The sequence below is a fragment of the Pongo pygmaeus genome, chromosome 6 (genome assembly GCF_028885625.2).
Source record: "Pongo pygmaeus isolate AG05252 chromosome 6, NHGRI_mPonPyg2-v2.0_pri, whole genome shotgun sequence".
In the NCBI taxonomy this organism is placed as follows: domain Eukaryota; kingdom Metazoa; phylum Chordata; class Mammalia; order Primates; family Hominidae; genus Pongo; species Pongo pygmaeus.
Genome location: NC_072379.2, coordinates 149991309 through 150013163, shown reverse-complemented (window position 1 = coordinate 150013163; position 21855 = coordinate 149991309). Strand labels below are relative to the sequence as shown.

The 21855-nt window shown below is 59.7% G+C and overlaps 1 protein-coding gene across 6 annotated transcripts in view; it reads left to right on the top strand.

The window, feature by feature from the left end:
* KCNH2 (potassium voltage-gated channel subfamily H member 2) overlaps window positions 1-17163 on the top strand; it is a 33414-nt gene extending 16251 nt beyond the window's left edge. For 2 of the 6 annotated variants that reach the window (XM_054495687.2, XM_054495685.2), the window contains exons 3-15: window positions 2333-2497; window positions 3557-3991; window positions 4549-4760; window positions 9279-9707; window positions 10297-10684; window positions 11013-11212; window positions 11712-11964; window positions 13073-13266; window positions 13579-13678; window positions 14254-14526; window positions 14614-14800; window positions 15069-15246; window positions 16610-17163. In XM_054495687.2, coding sequence (XP_054351662.1) covers window positions 2333-2497; window positions 3557-3991; window positions 4549-4760; window positions 9279-9707; window positions 10297-10684; window positions 11013-11212; window positions 11712-11964; window positions 13073-13266; window positions 13579-13678; window positions 14254-14526; window positions 14614-14800; window positions 15069-15246; window positions 16610-16759 — 3164 coding nt within the window. In that variant the 3' untranslated portion in view covers window positions 16760-17163. The other 4 variants (XM_054495686.2, XM_054495688.2, XM_054495690.2 and 1 more) reach the window with 4 other exon arrangements.
* Window positions 17164-21855: the final 4692 nt, after the last annotated feature.

Here is a 21855-nt window from a genome sequence, read left to right as displayed (position 1 = left end):
CGGAGGTCAGGGGACAAGAGTGGCTGCTGCAGGGAGACCCAGACAGAGCTGCAGAGATCAGGGCCCTCGGGCGGGGCTGTGAGGGTCTGGGATGTGGTGAGTGGAAGAGCTGTGGGGTGGGGCGGAGAGTTCCTGGCCAGCCCCTTCACCTAGTGCCATCCTGTTTAAGCTGGTTTCAGAGGACCTCGTTCCCCTAGATGAATCCCCAGCGGGTTAGAATCCCTGAGCCTGGCCAGCATCTGCCACGCATCAGGCCCTTCCCACCTGGCCTGCTCCCTGCCTCCCCAGCACGCAGCCCCTTGGCCTCACTGTCAGGCTTCAAGCACCAGCTCCAAGTCTCAGGGGTGGCATCACCTTCAGGTTGCCGGCTTCTCCCTTGACTCACAGCACCACCACCGTCGGCCCTGCTGTGGGTTTGAGATCAGGAGTAGGGGTGAACCAGGGAGGCTCTAGGAGGTAGAAAGGTGAGGAGAGGCTGGGCGCCATGGCTCACACCTGTAATCCTCGCACTTTGGGAGGCCGAGGCGGGCAGATCACTTGAGGCCAGGAGTTCGAGACCAGCCTGGCCAACACAGTGAAAACCCCGTCTTTATCAAAATATACAAAAGTTAGCTGGGTGTGGTAGCATGCAGCTGTAGTCCCAGCTACTTGGGAGGCTGAGGCAGGAGAATCGCTTGGACCTGGGAGGCAGAGGTTGTAGTGAGCCAAGATCATGTCGCTGCACTCCACCCTGGGCGACAGAGTGAAACCCTGTCTCAAAAAAAAAAAAAAAAAAAAAAAAAAAATGGGAGGCTGGGTTGCTAAGATGGAGTGGGACTGCATGGTTCGTCACCCTTGCCTCTCCCCCATGCCTGCAGCCTGCCTGTCAGCATGGCCTGTCACTGACGCCACCAGCCAGTGCTGGCCCCAGGGCATATGACTCTAGGTGCTAGGCACTAATGTGGGGACGGGAGACACTGGGAGGCAGAGAAGACAGCTGAGCAGAGGGGGAGCTGAGAGGAAGGAAGAGGCTCCCTAGGGAGAGTGGGAGATGAGGAGCCTGCCTGGTGGGTCCCTGGGGGGCCACAGAGGAGCTGGAGCGGGATGTTAACTGCCTTCTGGTTTCATTAAGGACTTCCTGCGGGCAGGAGGTTCTGAGCTGGGCCTTAGGTAGAACTGAGTGCTTGGCCTAAAAGGGGCTCCTTCAGATATCAGCTTGAGGGGGGCGGCGGGGGGCGGGCAGAGGGCACATGTGCTCAACAGGGAGCTGAGGGAGACCAGGGGTACTTGGCCTAGGGGACTGACCTTATCTGGTACAGGGCCTTTGGTGGACAGAGAGAGACTGGAAAAGAAAAAATCAAGGATCAAGGGGAACGCGAGGCGAGGTGAAGATGAAAGATCTAGAAGCAGTGCTTCTTAGACTCTTTGGTGAAGGATCAGTTTTTTTTAATGCTAATATGTTATAGGCTGGTACATCTGTGAAATACAAGAGCACATGCGTGGATACTGTGGTGATGCCAAATTGCTGTAAAGTTTTTGAATTCTTGCTCTCAACGTCTGTCCTTATCTTGTGTGCTGACACAACGGCTGGTGCTAATCTAGAGAGAACAGAGAGACAGATAGTAACAGCTAACCGTCTGTAGTGTGTAGCATATGCCAGGCATTGCCTAAGCGCTCAGCATGTGCTGACTTGGTTAATCTTTATAACTCATGAGAAAAGAATTATATACATTATGTGTATCACAACATCATTGTGTACCCCATAAATATGTACAATTATTGTGTTAAAAAGTTAAAAAAATTTTAAAAACAAAAAATTATTATTCTTCCCATTTTATAGATGGAAAAAATGAGGCACAAGGATGTTAAATAATTTAGGAAAAAAGCATAAGTGATTAAGCAGCAGATCCGGCTATGAACCCAGAGATCGTAGGCCTAAAGTCTGTGGGCTTAAGCACTGTGCTACAGCGCCTCGCGTGAGGGAAAGGCAGAGGTGCTGGGAGGATATGAGGAAATGAGATAGGGAGGAAATGAGATCAAAGATGGCAGAAGAAAGGATCATAGCCAGCGTGAGAGAAAGTGCACCCGGGAAAGAGCTAGATAAATCATATAGGCAGAGAGAGGGGTAGGGGAGCCTGGCAGCAACAAGCTGGGGTAGACAGATTGAGGGGAGCCATAAGGGCGGCAGGCACATGGCCGGGTGGGGGATGAGGACGGGCGATCCTGGAGAGGAAGGGCCATACGGGGAGGCAGAAGTGGACGGGCCCACTTGGGTTCCAGGGTCCATCCTGCCTGGCTTTCTGCTCTGCCCACTGAGAGGATGCCAAGGGGGCTATGTCCTCCCACTCTGCAGGGAGCTGCTTCCTATGTCTGGTGGATGTGGTGCCCGTGAAGAACGAGGATGGGGCTGTCATCATGTTCATCCTCAATTTCGAGGTGGTGATGGAGAAGGACATGGTGGGGTCCCCGGCTCATGACACCAATCACCGGGGCCCCCCCACCAGCTGGCTGGCCCCAGGTAAGTGTACTTGGGGCAGGCTCAGGGGTTTGTGGTCTCACTTCTCTGGGGCTGTGAGCTGTCCAAGGTCAACGCTCTGCAGGAAGGGAGGATGTAATGGTTGGGTGGGGGGTCCCTTTGGAGGTGGGAAGTGAACCCTGTACCCTGAGGATGTGGCCTGGTTCCCCTGGCCCAAAATGGACACACAGGGTTGGAATGACAGGGCCCAGAATCACAGGTCCTTGGCGTGGGCTAGCACCGTTTCCCTAGCTTCATCTGTGTCTTCCCATCCCAGCATCCCCTGGGAGTGGTCCTCTCTCCAGCCTGGCTTGAGCAGCCCGGGGTGGGGAACATGACCACCTGGGGGCAGCTCCTCTGCTCAGTAGGAAGCTGTGTCGCATGGACTCAGCTCTGTGTAGTTTCTTTCATCTGGTCCTTGTTCATGGACTGGCCAAGTTTCCTGGGGGTCTGGGCTAGCTGAGGAGAGGCTTTGAGGGAATGCCCACCTGGGCTGGACCATCCCCTTGACAACAAAGGCTCTGAGCCCCTTCCTCTGTCAGGATGCCCTCTTTGGCTTAATTTTAATCTTTCCTTCAGCATCATGACAAAAGTGCTCACCTCTTGGTTTCTTACACTCTAAAATGACAGTGTCAGTAACACTGGCCCTACTTGTTCATCAGATGCCACCCCCAACAGCAGGGCCCCTGGCGTTGCTTCGTCCACTTAGGCGCAGGCCCCACGCACTGGCTGTGTGACCTCCAGAGAGTGACATGACGCCTTTGTGTCCACACTTCCTCATGTCTAAAATGGGGATGCTGGCACCCAGCGGCCGGTGTGAGAGACAGGGATGATTTATGGAATCCGCCCTGAAGTGTCGCTTCAGATATGGCGGTTTATGATGACTGGATTCTAGAATGATTTTTGAGACTCGAGGTCAAAATATTGTGCATGGAAGTGGGGATGGGGGATTGCCCGTTCCCCTCCTTCCCTTACCCAGCGGCTGGGGGTCCATTTCCCAGGCCTTGCCCGCTCCGGGGCTGCTCGCGGTCCCCACGACCACGTGCCTCTCCTCTCCCGCAGGCCGCGCCAAGACCTTCCGCCTGAAGCTGCCGGCGCTGCTGGCGCTGACGGCCCGGGAGTCGTCGGTGCGGTCGGGCGGCGCGGGTGCCCCGGGGGCCGTGGTGGTTGACGTGGACCTGACGCCCGCGGCACCCAGCAGCGAGTCGCTGGCCCTGGACGAAGTGACGGCCATGGACAACCACGTGGCAGGGCTCGGGCCCGCCGAGGAGCGGCGCGCGCTGGTGGGTCCCGGCTCTCCGCCCCCCAGCGCGCCCGGCCCGCTCCCATCGCCCCGGGCGCACAGCCTCAACCCCGACGCCTCGGGCTCCAGCTGCAGCCTGGCCCGGACGCGCTCCCGAGAGAGCTGCGCCAGCGTGCGCCGCGCCTCGTCAGCCGACGACATCGAGGCCATGCGCGCCGGGGTGCTGCCCCCGCCACCACGCCACGCCAGCACCGGTGAGGGCGCCGCGGGACCCGTTCCGCCCCAGCCCACGCTTCCTCTGCTGCCAGGCTTGCTGCATTCTGGGCCCTCGGCTTCCGACCTTTTCACTACGTCCTGGGTGCCTGGGAGATGGAAATCCCATTAAGCACTTACTTAATTCCATTAAGTGGCCTGTTGCGCTATTAAATGTCCATTCATCCCATTACATTCTTTCACTCCCAGAGCCCTGGTGGGCCCCTGGAGCTGGCTGTCCCGGGACGGCTTGGAGCAGGGATGCCCTGGGCAGGAGACCTGCCCAGCCTCCGAACACCACCTGGCCCCCTGCCTGCCAGCGTCTTGGGGCAGACCGTTTCCTCTTCCTCTTCCTGGTCTCAGGGCTGTCTCCTGGCTGCTTCCTTAGAGTGGGACAAGGGTCTGACCTCCGTTGTTTCTTGTGACTCCCCTGGTCTCCTGAGCTGACCGCATGGACTCCTGACTGTGCAGGGCCTGGTCTGCACTCTCGCTCTGTGGGTGGCCTGCCTGGCCTGGGGCCCCGGGCCTGCTGGCCTGACCATGCTGCCTCTCCACCTAGGGGCCATGCATCCCCTGCGCAGCGGCTTGCTCAACTCCACCTCGGACTCCGACCTCGTGCGCTACCGCACCATTAGCAAGATTCCCCAAATCACCCTCAACTTTGTGGACCTCAAGGGCGACCCCTTCTTGGCTTCGCCCACCAGTGACCGTGAGATCATAGCACCCAAGATAAAGGAGCGAACCCACAATGTCACTGAGAAGGTCACCCAGGTAGGCGCCCAGCGGCTGGGCTCTCCTCTCACCTTGGAGGAGCTTGGAGAGGGGGTGGGAGTGGGCTGTGGTCCAGAACCGGGTGGAGGGGGCTAGCCAGTGAGGGCCTCTTGGAGGCAGGCAGACCTGAGGGTTGGGGTTGGCAATCTATTCCAGAGCTGGGATGGGGGGAGAGGGGACAGTCTGAGAAGTCCTGGAGAGGGGACTGGAGGGGTCTGGGGAAGGGCTGGGAACGGCAGATGCGGAGGTCGGGTGGATGGGGTGCATGCCTTCAGGGCACAGGGTGAGGACAGGGCAGTTGAGGCTGGGGACATGACAGGGTCAGTAGCAAGGGGGGAAGGCGGCCTGAGGGACATGAAAGGTCTGGCTGCAGGGTGTGTGAAGGGAGTACTAGGGGCCAAGCCAACTGGGAGGCTTCAAATGAGAAGGGGTCACAGAGGTCAAGGACAAGGAGGGTCCTGATTCTTCCAGGCCAAGGTGATGTGCCAGGCAGAGGGTGGGCCCCAGTCCTGTGGGGATGGCCAGGATGGCTTCGAGGGGCCCAACTATGTCCCCAAAGCATGGGAGAAGCAAGTTTTCTTCTCATAGGGAGGGGAGCAGATGGTGGTGGGTACAAAGATATGGAAGGGTCAGGTCTCTGAATCCTGGGCCAGAGAAGACCCCTCAGTCTTGGGGGCATTAGCCAGCCTGGTCTTCTGTCCCCTCCTGGGTTTGGGGTCCTCCTGGCAGCAAGAGGACCTGTGACCCCTCCATGGCTTCATCCACCCAACACCTTATCCTAGCCTTTGGGGGCTGGGGGTGGGTGGGTCAGGAGTGCAGATCTCTGCAGTGAGTGAGAAGCCTGGGATAATGTGGGGGACTCCTGTCCCAAGCTGTCCCCTCCTGCCCCTTCCACAGCAGCTGCCTGGGTTGGCTCATGTAAGGGAGCTGCCCTGCTACCTCGGCGGGCTTCTGGCCTTGCTCCCATCGCCTGGCTGTCTGGGTCTCCGCCAGGTCTCCAGCCCACTGGCCTTGACTCCAGAGCATTCCCGCTCACCCCAGGCCCTTATCTGGCCGCCTACCCCTCTCTTCCTCCTCCCTTGCTTCTCTCTTGGTTCCCACCTGAGCCCCTGGCATCTGCCCTGCTCCTGTGCCCGCTGCATGTGCCCGTGAGTTGCGGTGGGTCTGTGCATCTGTGCCTGTATGTGTCGGCAGGCGTGTGTGTTCCTGCCAGTCACCAGCAGTCTCTCCATCTCTGGGTGTCTCTGTCTGACTCTGGCTGGCTCAGCACTGGACTGGCTGGGCGGGGGTGTCAGGGAGACCATTAATCTGCGGTGACAGGCCCGGCTGCTGGCGGAGGGGGAGGGGCTCAGGCTGCGGGAGCGCCGCTGCAGGAGCCCGGGCGGTCTGCGGGGGAGGGGGCCGCTGGCTGGGCACCGGCGGGGCGGGGGAGCCTAGTGTGGCGGGGTGGGGGTGGGGACCTGGTAGAAGGAGGGGCCGGCTGGAGGAGCCGAGGTTCCGAGTGCGGCCGCTGCTGGGCTGGCGGGCGGGCAGGCAGAGCACGGCACCCTGGCAGCAGGGCCCACGCCACGGGGCCATGGGCAGCTCGAGCCAGGCAGGCTGCAGCCCACGCTTACTGCCAGGGTGACCCCAGCCCCGGGGCCCAGCCCCAACCACCCTGGCTTCATGCCAGGGGCTGCTCTGGCTGCCAGTCGGCCAGCCTCGGGGGTGCAGCCTGGGCTGGGACTGCTGCTGGGGTGCAGGTGAGGCACTGGCCGGGCCCTCAGGCCCCAGGGCAGGCAGGCTGCAGGGAGCCAAGTCCTCCATGGCGGCCCCAGCTGGGAAGACGAACAGGACAGGGGCTCTGCGGCCCAGGGCCCAGAAAGGCCGGGTGAGGCGGGCCGTGCGCATCTCCAGCCTTGTGGCCCAGGAGGTAGGTGACACCCGGTCCTTCCTCTTCTTTCTGGGGCCGGGACACTGAGGCAGGTGGCTGGCCCGAGGGCTCTGACTCCAGGCTGGGGAGAGGGCTGCTGGGAAGTAGGAGGCTTTGGGAGCCATGGGGCCTGGCCCTGCTCACCCGCGCTTGGCTCCCGTTCTCATTCCCTCCCAGGCTGGGCTTACAGTTTCCCTTGCCGGGACCTCCCCACTCCTGTGGGTGCCATGGCCCACAGTCCTGGAGCTCAAAATGCAAAGTGGGGAGATGACAGGAATGAGATGGGTGCCCAGAGAGTTGGTGGGGAGGCAGAGTGGGACGAAGGAGCCCATGGGCAGGACCAGGAGAAGCCGGCAGGCGGCAGCTGGGCCTGGCATGGAGGTGCTGGGGCTCCTTTGCACTGTGTGCTGGGGTTGGACCCTGTGGGCAAGGGAAGCTTGTGCTGTTTTTGGGGGTTGAGGAGGCTGGAATGTGTGGAAGCCACTGTGTGGGTGGTGAGGGCGCGCTGGGCTGAGGCACCTGGCTCATCTCTTCATGGGCAGCCGAGGTGTGGTGGCTGGGCCATGCACTACTCTGTTACCTCCTGGGAGCCATCCAGCAGCTCTCCTGTCAGAGCCTGGGGCAGGCTTGGGCCGACAGTGGAGGAGGAGTGGGAGGTGGCTCAGGGCTAAGTCTGGGAATCCCATCCCTGCCCCCACCACCCCACACCTGAGCAGTCTGCCTTGGCTCATACACTCTTTCCAGCTGGGGGACAGGTACAGATAGGTCTTCCCACCCACAGCTGAGGAGCCAGGGTTTAGCTTAAGCAAGCCAGCTTCAGTATTCTATAGGACAACAGGCTTGGGGGACAGACTTGGCCCAAGGCCATAGGTGAGCTGGTGGCTGCAGAGCTGGGACTGGCCCCTGTCAGGACGAGGTGTGCCCCATGCACGTGTGAGTTTGTACCCTGGGGCAGTGTTGCTCATGCTGTGTGCAGACTCAGGGGTAGGGTCACTGCTGTTAGGGGTGGTCCTGACACCTCCGCCCAGAGGCTTGACCTCTCAGGCACAGAGGAGAGCCCTATCCAGGGGCAGCTACCTTCTTCTGCCCCCTTATCAGCAGGGGCCTGGCCAGTGTTTTCTTTCTTTTTTTTTTTTTTCAGTCCCCACTTGATCACTGAAGGGCCACCCACCCGTGGGCATTTGCTCTCTGCCTTAAGGAGCTGGGCACTTAGACAGCAGGCAGAGCAGAAATGGAGCCTGGGAGCCTGTCCGTGTGTTCCCTCCCTGCCCTAGGCCTCAGCTGCTCCCGCAGCCCATCTGGTACCGCTGGAGGCCCTGTGTCCACCCCAGGGTGGTCAAATCTTCAACTATGACCCGTCTTAACTTCTAGTTATTTCCTCTAAGGAGATGTTCTCCAAGCAGCGCCATCTATGAAGGTGTCTTGGGCAAGCCCAGCTTGAGTATGAAGGGGAGTCTTTGGGACTCATCAACTATGGCCTCCCCAACCTAAAAGCCTGAGGGTGTGGGGGCTTGGGAGTCGGTGCTTCTAGGAGCAGGGACAGCACCTCTGGAATTCATGGGGGCTGGGCAAGGCCTTGGGTTCAGCTGGCTGCCCAGGGATGGCAGGGAGAGCTTGGGGAGGGGGCTTTTGGGTTGAGCTGCATGTCTGAGAGAGGATTCTAGGGAGACCCAGAAGCTTCTGGGACAGTGTGGAGAAGCTGGCCGGAGCTCTTCTTAGTTTGCCTTGGGAGCAAGAGGGACGTGCCTGCTGTCACCGGGTCCGGATGGCCAGCCTGCCTCTGTCTGATGACTGTGGAGGAGGCAGAGTGTGAGTGTGAGCTGGTACAGGGGCTGTGTGTGTCACCGCTGAGCAGTCCCCGTGTGCACGTCTGTCTGTATAAGTTGGGTGCCATCTCCTCCCAGCTAGGCTATGTCTTCTTTGTCCCTTTGTAAGAGGGTGGGAGGATGAGGACCGTGGGCTGTCCCGGACCTGTGTGGAGAGGGGGCTGAGGGAGCGAGGTGTGCGAGTGGAGGGTGGGAGTGTCTTGGTCTTTCCCCATCCTGGTTGCCTGGTGTCCTCGGGCCTGTGGCATGAAGAGGGGCTGGTAGGAACTGCAGTGACTACCAGTCAATGGATTGGGGCTGTGGCTCCTGGGGCCACTCACTGCCCAGTTTGGGAGCTGTTGTCCTTGGAACCCTTTCTGGTCTGAGACTACGGCGTGTGTGGTTGGGTGTGTGGCCAGCGTCTCAGGGCAGTCACAGTGGCAGGTCTGCATCTGCATTGCCGGTGGGGAGCAGCACTGGGTGTTCCTGCCGAGTGGCCTGAATCCACGTCTGCCGGGAACTGTTGGAACTGTTTGGAGCCAGTCCTGTGCTGTGTGGCATTTTGGGAACCATGATGCCCAAACCTGGGGGTGGCTGTTTGCTGTGGTCGCTTGGCTGAGGGGTGGGCGTTCTGCACTTGATCTTAACCAAAAGGCCGAGAAGCGATGAGGGGTGGGCATTCTGATGGAAGCTTTTTTGGCCTCCTCCTCATTCTGCTTGGCCCCAGCAGAGACGTCATCGCTCCTGCCCCCGAGGTCCCATGGCCTGCTTCACCTACACCTCCGCCTTCCCCGGGTGCAGGTCCTGTCCCTGGGCGCCGACGTGCTGCCTGAGTACAAGCTGCAGGCACCACGCATCCACCGCTGGACCATCCTGCATTACAGCCCCTTCAAGGCCGTGTGGGACTGGCTCATCCTGCTGCTGGTCATCTACACGGCCGTCTTCACACCCTACTCGGCTGCCTTCCTGCTGAAGGAGACGGAAGAAGGCCCGCCTGCTACCGAGTGTGGCTACGCCTGCCAGCCGCTGGCTGTGGTGGACCTCATTGTGGACATCATGTTCATTGTGGACATCCTCATCAACTTCCGCACCACCTACGTCAATGCCAACGAGGAGGTGGTCAGCCACCCCGGCCGCATCGCCGTCCACTACTTCAAGGGTTGGTTCCTCATCGACATGGTGGCCGCCATCCCCTTCGACCTGCTCATCTTCGGCTCTGGCTCTGAGGAGGTGGGGTCAGCAAGGAGGCAGGTGGTGCAGGGAGAGGAGAGGTGGTGGGAGGTAGTGGTGGGAGGTAGTGGGGTGGAGGGGATGGCAAGGAGGACAGAGAAAAAGAGAGAGAGAAAGAGAGAAAGACAGTGGGAGAGAGACATGGTGGCAAGGCAGCTGCAGAGGCAAGGTGGATACCCCAGCAAACCTATGCTCCTTCTCTCCATACAAGCTCCTCGCAGGTTGCAGAGGGCCACACAGGACACCTTTTTTCTAATTTGTCCACCCCAAGGGGCCATTATATTGTAGTGTCACCAAAGTGCCCTAGAAGTTGGTGGGAGTGGGCAGGCACCCTAGGGTGATCACTGCACCTGTCAGTGCCCCTGTTTCCTCATCCACACTATGGGGGCTGCCTCTGTCCCAAAGCTAGCGCTAAGATTAATGAGACACCTGTGCTGGGCCCAGTGTGGGCTTCAACTCTTAGGAGGAGGGTCTAGGAAGTCTTTGGGGATCTGACCTCTGATGCCCGCTCTGAGGGCCGCAACATCTCCCCTCCTCCCTTGCCCCCCTTGCCCCATCAATGGAACGTGCCCCTTTCCCTGTCCCCCAGCTGATCGGGCTGCTGAAGACTGCGCGGCTGCTGCGGCTGGTGCGCGTGGCGCGGAAGCTGGATCGCTACTCAGAGTACGGCGCGGCTGTGCTGTTCTTGCTCATGTGCACCTTTGCACTCATCGCGCACTGGCTGGCCTGCATCTGGTACGCCATCGGCAACATGGAGCAGCCGCACATGGACTCGCGCATCGGCTGGCTGCACAACCTGGGCGACCAGATAGGCAAGCCTTACAACAGCAGCGGCCTGGGCGGCCCCTCCATCAAGGACAAGTACGTGACGGCGCTCTACTTCACCTTCAGCAGCCTCACCAGCGTGGGCTTCGGCAATGTCTCTCCCAACACCAACTCAGAGAAGATCTTCTCCATCTGCGTCATGCTCATTGGCTGTGAGTGTGCCCAGGGGCGGGTGGCGGGGAGAGCCCACGGTGGAGGAACCCAAGTTGGAGGAAACTGAGGCTGCTAGCCCGGCCAGAGTGAGGCCCCTGGGACTTAGAGACTCCAGGGGCCACCATCGTGACATGGTTTGGGGGCTGGGTCACCAGGGCGGGGACTACTGAAGGGTGGGGTGTGCTGGAGCGCAGATGTACAAGGACGTCTCGTGGGCATGTCGACGCTGAGACTGAGACACTGACCTGGTGCGGGGCCTGAGCAGGGTCCCTGTGGGTGGGTGGGGTCCCTGCAGAGGCTGATGGCCCCACGTGCCCACGCCCCCAGCCCTCATGTACGCTAGCATCTTCGGCAACGTGTCGGCCATCATCCAGCGGCTGTACTCGGGCACAGCCCGCTACCACACACAGATGCTGCGGGTGCGGGAGTTCATCCGCTTCCACCAGATCCCCAATCCCCTGCGCCAGCGCCTCGAGGAGTACTTCCAGCACGCCTGGTCCTATACCAATGGCATCGACATGAACGCGGTGAGGCCACCAGAGCGTGGTCAGTGGGTGGCAGACTGGGAAGAGTGGGGTGGCAGAGGGGAGCCTCTTGGCACAGCAAACAAGTCTCAGGCGGTCACAGTCAGTAGTAAGGACCCTGGAGGCACGTTGCCCCTTTTTGCTCATGAGGAAACGGAAGCCCTTGGAACCCCTTCCCTGGAGAGCTCCACTTTTGGGGTGGGAGGTATATGTCACATAGGCGATGGGGTTAAATCCTTATGACAGCCTAGGGCGGGAATGGTGTCTATGCCTTACAAATAAGAACATGGAGGTCTAGAGCCCAAGGGTGCTCAGCCAGGGGTGGTGAAGCTGGAGTGGGGTCCCAGGTCCTTCCCAAGACACTGGGCCCCCGATGCTTCCGAGATCTCCCAGGCCTGGAGGTTGAGATTTCTCTGACGTGGAGGGGTGGGATGGCGGAGTGGAGTGTGGGTTGGGGGGTCCCAAGGGAGGGTGTGCTGAGCTGCCCCCACCCCGCCCCCAGGTGCTGAAGGGCTTCCCTGAGTGCCTGCAGGCTGACATCTGCCTGCACCTGAACCGCTCACTGCTGCAGCACTGCAAACCCTTCCGAGGGGCCACCAAGGGCTGCCTTCGGGCCCTGGCCATGAAGTTCAAGACCACACATGCACCGCCAGGGGACACACTGGTGCATGCTGGGGACCTGCTCACCGCCCTGTACTTCATCTCCCGGGGCTCCATCGAGATCCTGCGGGGCGACGTCGTCGTGGCCATCCTGGGTATGGGGTGGGGGGCGGGCACTGGACTGGAAATGCCCTCTGCAGCCTCAAGAGGTGCGAGCCTTCTGAATATGCAGTCACTGGGGCTGTGGACCTGGGACTGCCTGCAGGGTCACTGGGCTCCTTTAATTCACCTAAACTCAGGCCCTCCAAGCGGGGCCATGGAGAGGAGCCCCACGTGGGGTGGGGCTGCTGAACTCTGGGGTTCCCACATTCTCCTTCCCTTCAGGATCCGCCACAAACAGATACTTTTTGCTTCGTTAAAGTAGGATCAAATCTAGATCCTCCAGCCTGGGCAGTAGAGGAAGAAATGCTAGCCTGGAAGCTCGGCATTTGGTTTCACTAAGGGCCATGTGGTTCCCTGCAGCCTCATGCCTGGCCCCTTGACATATCCAAAGCAAAGGGAGTCCTGCCCCCTCCCCCCACTTCCTTTGTACCTTGCCTGTGCACAGTGGGTGGGTTGGTGTGTCTGGACACTGAGGACTTCCTCCCCTCTGCCTGTTCTTCCCTCGGCCCTGTGTGCCTCAGGGCAGATATAGCAAACTCTTTCAACCATAGTTGATAGTAGGACATTTTAGATTTTGTTTCTTAGCTCTGTACAAACACAAATACACACCCCCACACAACTAAAATCAAAGTTTCACTACATAACACTGGGCCTTACTGCATGTGGTTCGTTCTAGCATTTCTGTTCTGTGCTGTGCTAAGCTATACTACTGTATGTTCTTTCAGTAAAAAAAAAAAAAAAATGCTGGTTTTGATTCACTACTGTGTTCTGATCTTTGGTTTGAAGAACATTGCTTATAAGGGTGCAGTGATTGGCTAAGAGGGTGTTTGGGACCTGGGGTTTGGGGTAGTCCTGCTGGCTGGGTCTCATTTGCTGGGAAACTCTGGGCTCCTGGCCCCTCTGGCACTGTCCTGCCTGCTGGGAGCTGAGGGAGGGTGGGCTGGCAGATTGCTTCCCTGGTTGTGTGGGTTGGGGGCCGGCTGGCAGGCGACCCAGCTGAGGGGACATGCTCTGCCCGGGGTGGGCATGCCGGGAGAAGGTGCCTGCTGCCTGGATGCCGCCCCCCGGGGCTGAGCTCCCTGTCCTCTCCATGGCCTCCAGGGAAGAATGACATCTTTGGGGAGCCTCTGAACCTGTATGCGAGGCCTGGCAAGTCGAACGGGGATGTGCGGGCCCTCACCTACTGTGACCTACACAAGATCCACCGGGACGACCTGCTGGAGGTGCTGGACATGTACCCTGAGTTCTCTGACCACTTCTGGTCCAGCCTGGAGATCACCTTCAACCTGCGAGATGTGAGTTGGCTGCCCTGAGCTGGACCCCATCCTCCTGCTTCCAGCTGTGTGGCTGCCCCTTTGCTGTGTGACATTGAATGTGATGCTTCTCTGTCTCAGTTTCCCTGTCTGTCAAATGGTATCATAGAGCAGGCTACAAAAGTCCCAAACTCAGTCTTTGGCTGGGGCAGAGTTACACTGGGGGCAGGGAAGGGTTTCCCCAGAGCTGGGGCACCCAGCCCTACTTTTTCTGTGTTAAGGAGGGAGCTTGGGGCCTGACCCTGGTGGGGCAGGAGAGCACCGAAAGGGCCCTGATACTGATTTTGGTTCCAGACCAACATGATCCCGGGCTCCCCCGGCAGTGCGGAGTTAGAGGGTGGCTTCAGTCGGCAACGCAAGCGCAAACTGTCCTTCCGCAGGCGCACGGACAAGGGTGAGGCGGGGGAGGGGAGGAAGGGGGAGGGCGGGGCCAAGGTGAGGCTGGGAGCCAGAAGGCGGGGTGGGCCGTTTCTGCTTTACCCAGGCCTCAGACCTTCCCATCCCTTCCTCCAGTGTGCCCACTCCACACCCCAGCTGTCCAGATGCTGCCCATCTTTCAGGGCCCCTGCAGCTGTCACCTCCTCCAGTAAGCCCTCTTCCACCCTGCAGGGCAAGCCTAGGCTTTTTGGACCTCACAGGGCTGGGGTCTCTGTGAGCACTGCCCTGAATTGATGAGGAGGAAAGAACATAGGACAAAGGAGGGCCAGGGAGCCAACGATGGGGCTGAGGCCCCGCAGTCCCAGAGATCCCCGAACCCCCGAAGCACCATTGCCGGTGCTTGGGAAGTCAGGGGGTCCTGGGAGTTCTTGGTCGGCTTGACAGTGGGTGCAAGATAGCAGAAGTGACTGGGGACAAACCAGGGCGTCCTGCCCAGTCCTCTCTCAGGCTCGCTCCTGTCCCCTCTTCCACCCTCGCCCCCTCCTCTCCGCTCTCCTCCCTTCTCTGAGGCCCATTCTCTGTTTCCCACAGACACGGAGCAGCCAGGGGAGGTGTCGGCCTTGGGGCCGGGCCGGGCGGGGGCAGGGCCGAGTAGCCGGGGCCGGCCGGGGGGGCCATGGGGGGAGAGCCCATCCAGTGGCCCCTCCAGCCCTGAGAGCAGTGAGGATGAGGGCCCAGGCCGCAGCTCCAGCCCCCTCCGCCTGGTGCCCTTCTCCAGCCCCAGGCCCCCCGGAGAGCCGCCGGGTGGGGAGCCCCTGATGGAGGACTGCGAGAAGAGCAGCGACACTTGCAACCCCCTGTCAGGTATCCTGGGCGGCGGGCGAGGGAGGACCGGGCGGGGCAGCGGTGGGGCGTCTACCCCGCTTACCCAGCTCTGCTCTCTGGCTGCAGGCGCCTTCTCGGGAGTGTCCAACATTTTCAGCTTCTGGGGGGACAGTCGGGGCCGCCAGTACCAGGAGCTCCCTCGATGCCCCGCCCCCACCCCCAGCCTCCTCAACATCCCCCTCTCCAGCCCGGGTCGGCGGCCCCGGGGCGACGTGGAGAGCAGGCTGGATGCCCTCCAGCGCCAGCTCAACAGGTGAGGGAGTGCAGGTGGGGTGGGGGGGCACGCCCTGGAGTCTGGTCCAGGTCCTGGCGGTGTTGTCGGGTAGAGGGAGAGGGCCTGTCTGTGTGTGCAGCAGCTGGATCCACTTCTTCCATTCCGAGCCGAGCTGGGGGCTGCCACACCTCTAGCGCAGAGGGCCTGGGGTTGACCGGCTGCCCCTCCCCCCTCCCCTTCCCCACTCCCGGCGGAGGCTGTCACTGGTGTCCCCACTTCCCTGAGCATCCCCCGCTTCCTGCCCCAGGCTGGAGACCCGGCTGAGTGCAGACATGGCCACCGTCCTGCAGCTGCTACAGAGGCAGATGACGCTGGTCCCGCCCGCCTACAGTGCTGTGACCACCCCGGGGCCTGGCCCCACTTCCACATCCCCACTGTTGCCCGTCAGCCCCCTCCCCACCCTCACCTTGGACTCGCTTTCTCAGGTAAGCTCCAGCCCTGCTTCCTCGATGTACCCCTACCCGCTTGTTCCCCGATTCCAGCCCAAACCTGCTTTGCTGCCTTTCTGCTGGGCTCTGTGGCCCAGCCTCCCTGAACCTTGCTCCTGCCCTCCTCCCACCCCTGTCCTCCTGGAGGAAGGCTGCTTCAGGAGCTGCAGGCTCAGGGTAGGGCAGGAGAGTCCCCCGTCCAAAGCCCCTAGACAGCTGGGTGCAGGGAATCTGTAGGCTAAGTGGCCTGCAGCTTCACTCTCCTAGTGTCCACAGCCTCCACCGCCAGGCCCCCGAGCATCACCTGCAGAGCCAGCTCCAACTGTGGCGCCTGTGTCACGGCCACGGGTGGTCTCCAAGGAGAACTGACTGAGCCCGAGACCTGGCGGTGGAGGCTGCATACCAGAGTGTCTAGGGACAGGGTCCCGGGTCCCTTCCGTGAGCGACACTCCCTGGTCTCACTGTCCTGCCCATCCTTGCCCTTGGCACTGGCTGTCACAGGGTCATCTTGAGGGCGCTTGGCATTTCCCAGGGTGCAGAGGCCAAGCCTCCAGGGGAGGACTTCCTGGGCCTGCTTTGCCCCCTCTGCTAGAGATGGGCCTTAGTTGCCCCTTGTCCTCTCCTGGGTGGACCTGCATATTCCTGGCCTCTGCAGGATGGCGGTGTCTGTGCCAACCTCTGCGTCCATGATGGGGACTCCTCTGGCTCCCAGAGGCGGCCTGGGATCTGCTCCCTCCCCACTTCCCTTGGCATCCGCTCCCCCCTCCCATATGCTGCCTGCTCCTGTTTGCAGACACCAGGGCCCACGTCAGCAAATGTGCCAGTCTCCCTTCGCAGCCGCCCCCGCAGAGCTCTCACCAGCAGACGCTCAGTACCCACAAACCCCTCCCGCCTGCCCCGGCCCTCTCCCTGGCCTTCAGATGCCTGGCCGCCAGCCTGCCTCTGTTTCTACGTCCCCGAGTTCTTTCTGGATTGCGGGAAGGAATCTTGTCTCTTTTTCTGTCCCAGCTTCTGTCCCAACACAGAGACTGCTTGTTCCAGGTTGGGTTGGGCTCAGCGGCCACATTCCCTTGGGAAGAGACAGGGGCCTAGGGTTTTCCCTGCTCCCAGCTCTCTTGTTTGGCTCCTGCTCTCGGAGAGTGCCTTTCTCTACTTCCCACCTTGGTGCCTCCCCTTGGTGGCCCCCGTCTTGCTCTTGCTGCCTTGGCTCTTGTCCCCTCCAGCTTCTCTGCCCACCTGACTCTCCTCTCGGCCCTCCTGTCCTCCCATCCATCCTCTGTCCCCGGGTTCTCCTGCCCCTTTCCCTCCCCTTCCTCCTCCTCCGGCGTCTCCGCCTGCCCATGCTCTGTGTGTATTGCAGGTTTCCCAGTTCATGGCGTGTGAGGAGCTGCCCCCGGGGGCCCCAGAGCTTCCCCAAGATGGCCCCATGCGACGCCTCTCCCTACCGGGCCAGCTGGGGGCCCTCACCTCCCAGCCCCTGCACAGACACGGCTCGGACCCGGGCAGTTAGTGGGGCTGCCCAGTGTGGACACGTGGCTCACCCAGGGATCAAGGCGCTTCTGGGCCGCTCCCCTTGGAGGCCCTGCTCAGGAGGCCCTGACCGTGGAAGGGGAGAGGAACTCGAAAGCACAGCTCCTCCCCCAGCCCTTGGGACCATCTTCTCCTGCAGTCCCCTGGGCCCTAGTGAGAGGGGCAGGGGCAGGGCCGGCAGTAGGTGGGGCCTGTGGTCCCCCCACTGCCCTGAGGGCATTAGCTGGTCTAACTGCCCGGAGGCACCCGGCCCTGGGCCTTAGGCACCTCAAGGACTTTTCTGCTATTTACTGCTCTTATTGTTAAGGATAATAATTAAGGATCATATGAATAATTAATGAAGATGCTGATGACTATGAATAATAAATAATTATCCTGAGGAGACTCCAGTGGTGCTGGGAGGGTGTAACTGTTACTTGCTGTGTCCTGTGTTCACGTCTGCACATGCGCAGGTGTGCCTGCGCAGGAATCTGGGTCTGTCTGCATGCCCAGGCCCACAGGGCTGCCCCTATATCCAGGTCTGGGGGTGCTCCCTGGGGGCTGACACAGGTCATCTCCAGGGAGACAGAATCTTGTCTCTATAGGGCCCTAGATTCAAGATAACAAAAAACCCCCTGAACCACATGCATTTAGAGGCAGTCCTGATGGAACACTGACCTGGCATCTAGCCCCTGAGGGCCATGTGCCTCTGCTGGGTGGGGCACCCTGGCTCCCACAGCTTGGCTTCACACTGACTGTGGAAGCAGCCCTGCACTTGTCTCCCTCATGCAGTTCCTGAGCCCGCATTGATCCTAACCTGAAATTGGTCTGAGTCCTGGCCCCTACTGCCACCCACAACTTAGCCTTATCTTGTCCAATACAATTGGGCCCTGGACACACTGGTGACCCCAGCCCTGACCAGAGCTCACGTGGTGTCTGGCTGCAGATGGATGTCACTTGTATCACCTTGGTCCCCTGTGATCCTGGATCTCAAGAGGAGCTTCCTGAAGAGGGTACAACCTTCAGGGTGACTCATTCCCATGACCGGGGAGCAAGGCAAGGCAGACATCTTGGGGACAGTGAAGGGTGTGTGTGCGTGTGCCTGGGTGTGTGTACATGTGTGTGCATGTGCTGCTGGGCTTGTGAGGACATGCAGCCCCCGGAGGAATGCAGTGCAATGACCGCGGCTGGTGTGGAGAGCCAATGGGCGGCGGGCAGGCTGTGCCCAGCTGGGCCGGTTTGCAGGCAGGGAGCTGCCAAAGGCCTCCAGAGACCTCAGAGCAGCTTCTCACTGAGTCTTTGAAACCTCTGACCCTTGGAGGTGGGTTTGTTGACTGTTTTATTTCATTTATTTTTTGAGATGGAGTCTCGCTCTGTCACCCAGGCTGGAGTGCAGTGGCACAATCTCAGCTCACTGCAAGCTCCGCCTCCCGGGTTCACGCCATTCTCCTGCCTCAGCCTCCCGAGTAGCTGGGACTACAGGCGCACGCCACCACGCTCAGCTAATTTTTTGTATTTTTAGTAGAGACGGGGTTTCACTGTGTTAGCCAGGATGGTCTCGATCTCCTGACCTCGTGATCCGCCCGCCTCGGCCTCCCAAAGTGCTGGGATTACAGGCATGAGCCACCGCGCCCAGCTGTTGACTGTTTTAAAGACAACTGTGCTGTTCTCACTGCCCATGCCTGGGTGGGGCGGGTGTTGGTCTCTGAGCAGCCTGGAAGGTTCCCTGTGCCCAGAGCAAGGAGGAGAGAAGGAAGGGATCTCCCCCTTTCCAGGGCCTGGGAGACACAGGGAGAAGGAAGAGATCCACAGGTGAGAGGGGGAGAGGGGTGACAGAGAGGCATGCCAGGCAGAAAAGACAGGTTTGTGCATCAGGATCTGTCCCACACATGTACACACATGCACATCAGGATCTGTCCCACACATGTACACACATGCACATCAGGATCTGTCCCACACATGTACACACATGCGCATCAGGATCTGTCCTACACATGTACACACATGCACATCAGGATCTGTCCCGCACATGTACACACATGCACATGTGAGTGTGAGCTTGCTTCCGCTCATGGTTTGAAAGTTTAACACAGGCCTTCCTGGTTGGTTGATGTGACTGTCACTGCAGGTGGGGGCGTAGCTGGGGTGGCCTAGATTTGGTGTCAGTGGGGCGTGGCTCTGCTTATGGACTCTGGAGCCCAGGGCAGGAGACAGACCCAGGCAGTGGCTTATGGGGAGCAGTGAAGGTACACACGAAACTCAATGCTCTTCACATGCTGGGCTGTGAGCTGAGCCAAGTCCCCGCTCCCTGGTGCTGTCTCATCCTTGTCATGGTCTGCCCTTGTCCTTAGAGTGCCTTCATCCTGGGAGTCTGCCTGATGCCAACCACTCCGTGTCCAGCAGCTGGGCTGGGTGTTGGTGGGCACAGAGAGGAGAGGAAGAAAGGGCCTTTGCCCCCCTCCTGGCTTTGTAGCAGAGGTGCCACCGGTTATTTCTTTGCGGCACCATGCCAGCACCACGGTTAGCTATCTTCCCCTAGGCGAGGGCCCTGCCTGGGTGGTGGAGGTCTGGTGTGGATTTTGGTGCTCCTGAGGAGTGGATGCGTGTGTGTGAGTGTGCATGTGTCTGTGCTCAGGATGGGGTCTGGGCCCAGCAGAAGGCAACCTGTCTATGCTGGTCCTCGATAGAAATACACGGGTGTCCCGGAGTCAGTTCAGTCTGGATGGGCCAGGCTGCCCAGATGCCCCTTGCCAAGTCCCTTCCAGGACTCCCCTGCCAAGGCTGGAGAGTGGGTGAGGGGCAGTCACAGTGGCTGCGTTTGCCAGGTGGTCCCTGGGTCCGGTCTGCAGCTGGGTGCTCTGCCCTTGTGTCCTGAATCCCTACCCTGGCAGAGGGCATGTTAGCATCCTCATGAGGACAGTCAGTTTCTGGCTGGTCCGGTGACTGGCTGGAGGTCACATCCCTAGTTGGTGGCAGGTGCGTCAGACTTCAGGTTCTCCCCACCCATCCTCCCGCCTGCACTGCCCAGCCACAGGCAGGCCTGCTCCCTGGCTCCTCCCCTCATCAGGGCTCCCAGAGCGACAGGAAGTTTGGTGGTGAGGACAAGGGCAAGCCGTGGTGGTGCAGCCCCTCCCCTCCCGCAGGGCTGGGCACCTGGCTGTTAAGGGCCTGTCATCCAGAGTTGAGGGTTTTCCCCAACCAAGAGAGCCAGAGCGTGGGACGGGAGCTGGAGGGAGCTGTGGCAAGACAGGAAGGGATCCATGCGGTTGTCAACACCTGGCGGAAGCCTGGCGCAGGGCCCCAAGCTGGAGTCTGGTCATGGGCTGGGAGCAGGAGCAGAAGCGGGAGGGCAGCGCGGCCTCTCTCACCTCCACCTCCATCCCCAGGCGTGGAGGGATGCCCAGCCTGCCTATCCAGGTGCAAGCTGGTCTCCAGCACCTGTCCTTACCTGAGATCTCATCCCCGCTCAGCCAGGCGGTGGCAGCTCTCACATTTCATTGACAAATAACAGCAATGGATATTTCCTGAGCACGCCCTTTGCGGCAAGCATTATTCCAGCCACCTGAAACCAAAGCCCCAGAGGCTGAGTGACTTGCCCGAGCATACCCCACTCCTGAGAGTGGAGCTGGAATGTGAGCCCAGGTGGTCTGAGTCACACGCCTGCTGGTCCTGAAGGGACAGGTGGACTTCTCCCCCTTGCCTGCAGGGCAAAGCCCTCTGTACCAGTTTTGCACAGAGGTTCTCGTTCTCATCTTTCTTTCCAGACTCACCTGCCCTGTCCCCTCCCTGCCATGTGGGCCGTGCCGCAGCCACACGAGCTTCCGTCCTGTTCACCATGTTCTTACATCTGCCCTGTCTTGCTCTCTTCTTGTGATGCAGACTCCCTCATCCTTGGTGTGGAAAGACCCTTCTGTTTTCCCAGTCCTAGCGTGGACGTCGCCGCTCCTGAGGCCTTCTGCAGGTTTCTCAGCCGGTTGTGGCACTCACTGGCACCTGTGTTAGGGGCTCCCCACATCCTGCCTGCTTGCTCGTCTGTCCTCCGTAAAGGGGAAGGGCTGAAGGCTGGTCATCTTTTCGCCTATTCCCACCCAGCATCTAGCACAGTGCCCAGGACCTGATGTGGCCACTAGGCAGCCTACAAGACCCCATGTTTGAGGATTTTGCACAGAAAAGGGAGATAACTTCCGGACAGAGCTGGCTGGGCTAAAATTTGCTTCTGTCCCTGGAGGTCGCCTTCTTCCCAAAGGCTTGGCCTCTGGACTGTGGCTGCCTCCCCGCCCGCCTCCTCAGGGAGCACAAGCCCCACTCCTTCACTGGCAATGTGGCTACAAATGCTTATCTTTGTTTTTTCTTTTTACTTTAGCACAACCAAGGTAAATATTAAATATTTGAAAGAGAATGATGGGAGCAGTGGGGAGGATAAACCAGACACTTGGACCGAGAGCCTCAAGACCATTCATTTTGTAAATTGAATGTTGGGGCCTGTCCGTGGCTGCCCCAGTCTGGAGGCTTGTGGGCCCCACCCTGTTCCCGTGCTCTGGGATGCCTCCGAGGTGGAGCTGGGGATACTTTTTTACAGGGGGGTTTGCTCCCAGTTTCCAGTTTCCAGGTGGCCTCTGAGTGGAGGGCTCCAGCTCACCGTCCTCTGGGTGGTTGTTCATTTGTCCTTCGATGGTCAAGGCTGAGGGAGGTTACATCGAGGGCTTTGCAGTTCCAGATTCAGGTCTGTGGGATCTACGTTTTCCCGTGGTGGTGGACAGTCTTCCGGAAACTGAAACCTGATTGAACTTGCTTTTCAGTGAGAGCTTACACTGCTGTAGGAAGAGGTATTTCTTTGTAGGAGTCCTGGCAGCTTGACAACACAAGGACCATAAGAGGACACAGGTGGTGTGTTATTGTGTCTCAAGTGCTCAACGATGTTGAAATAAATGGAAAACGCAGGGCCTTCCAAAGTGACTGTTTTGAGTCATTTTTAGATAATTGTATATCATTAAAGAGTGGTTAGTGTGAAAATTGATTTAGTAAAAGATTAAATAGTAACCATTTTCTTAAAGCTGCATATATGCATGGTATTAAGCGATAACAACTCAATTTAAG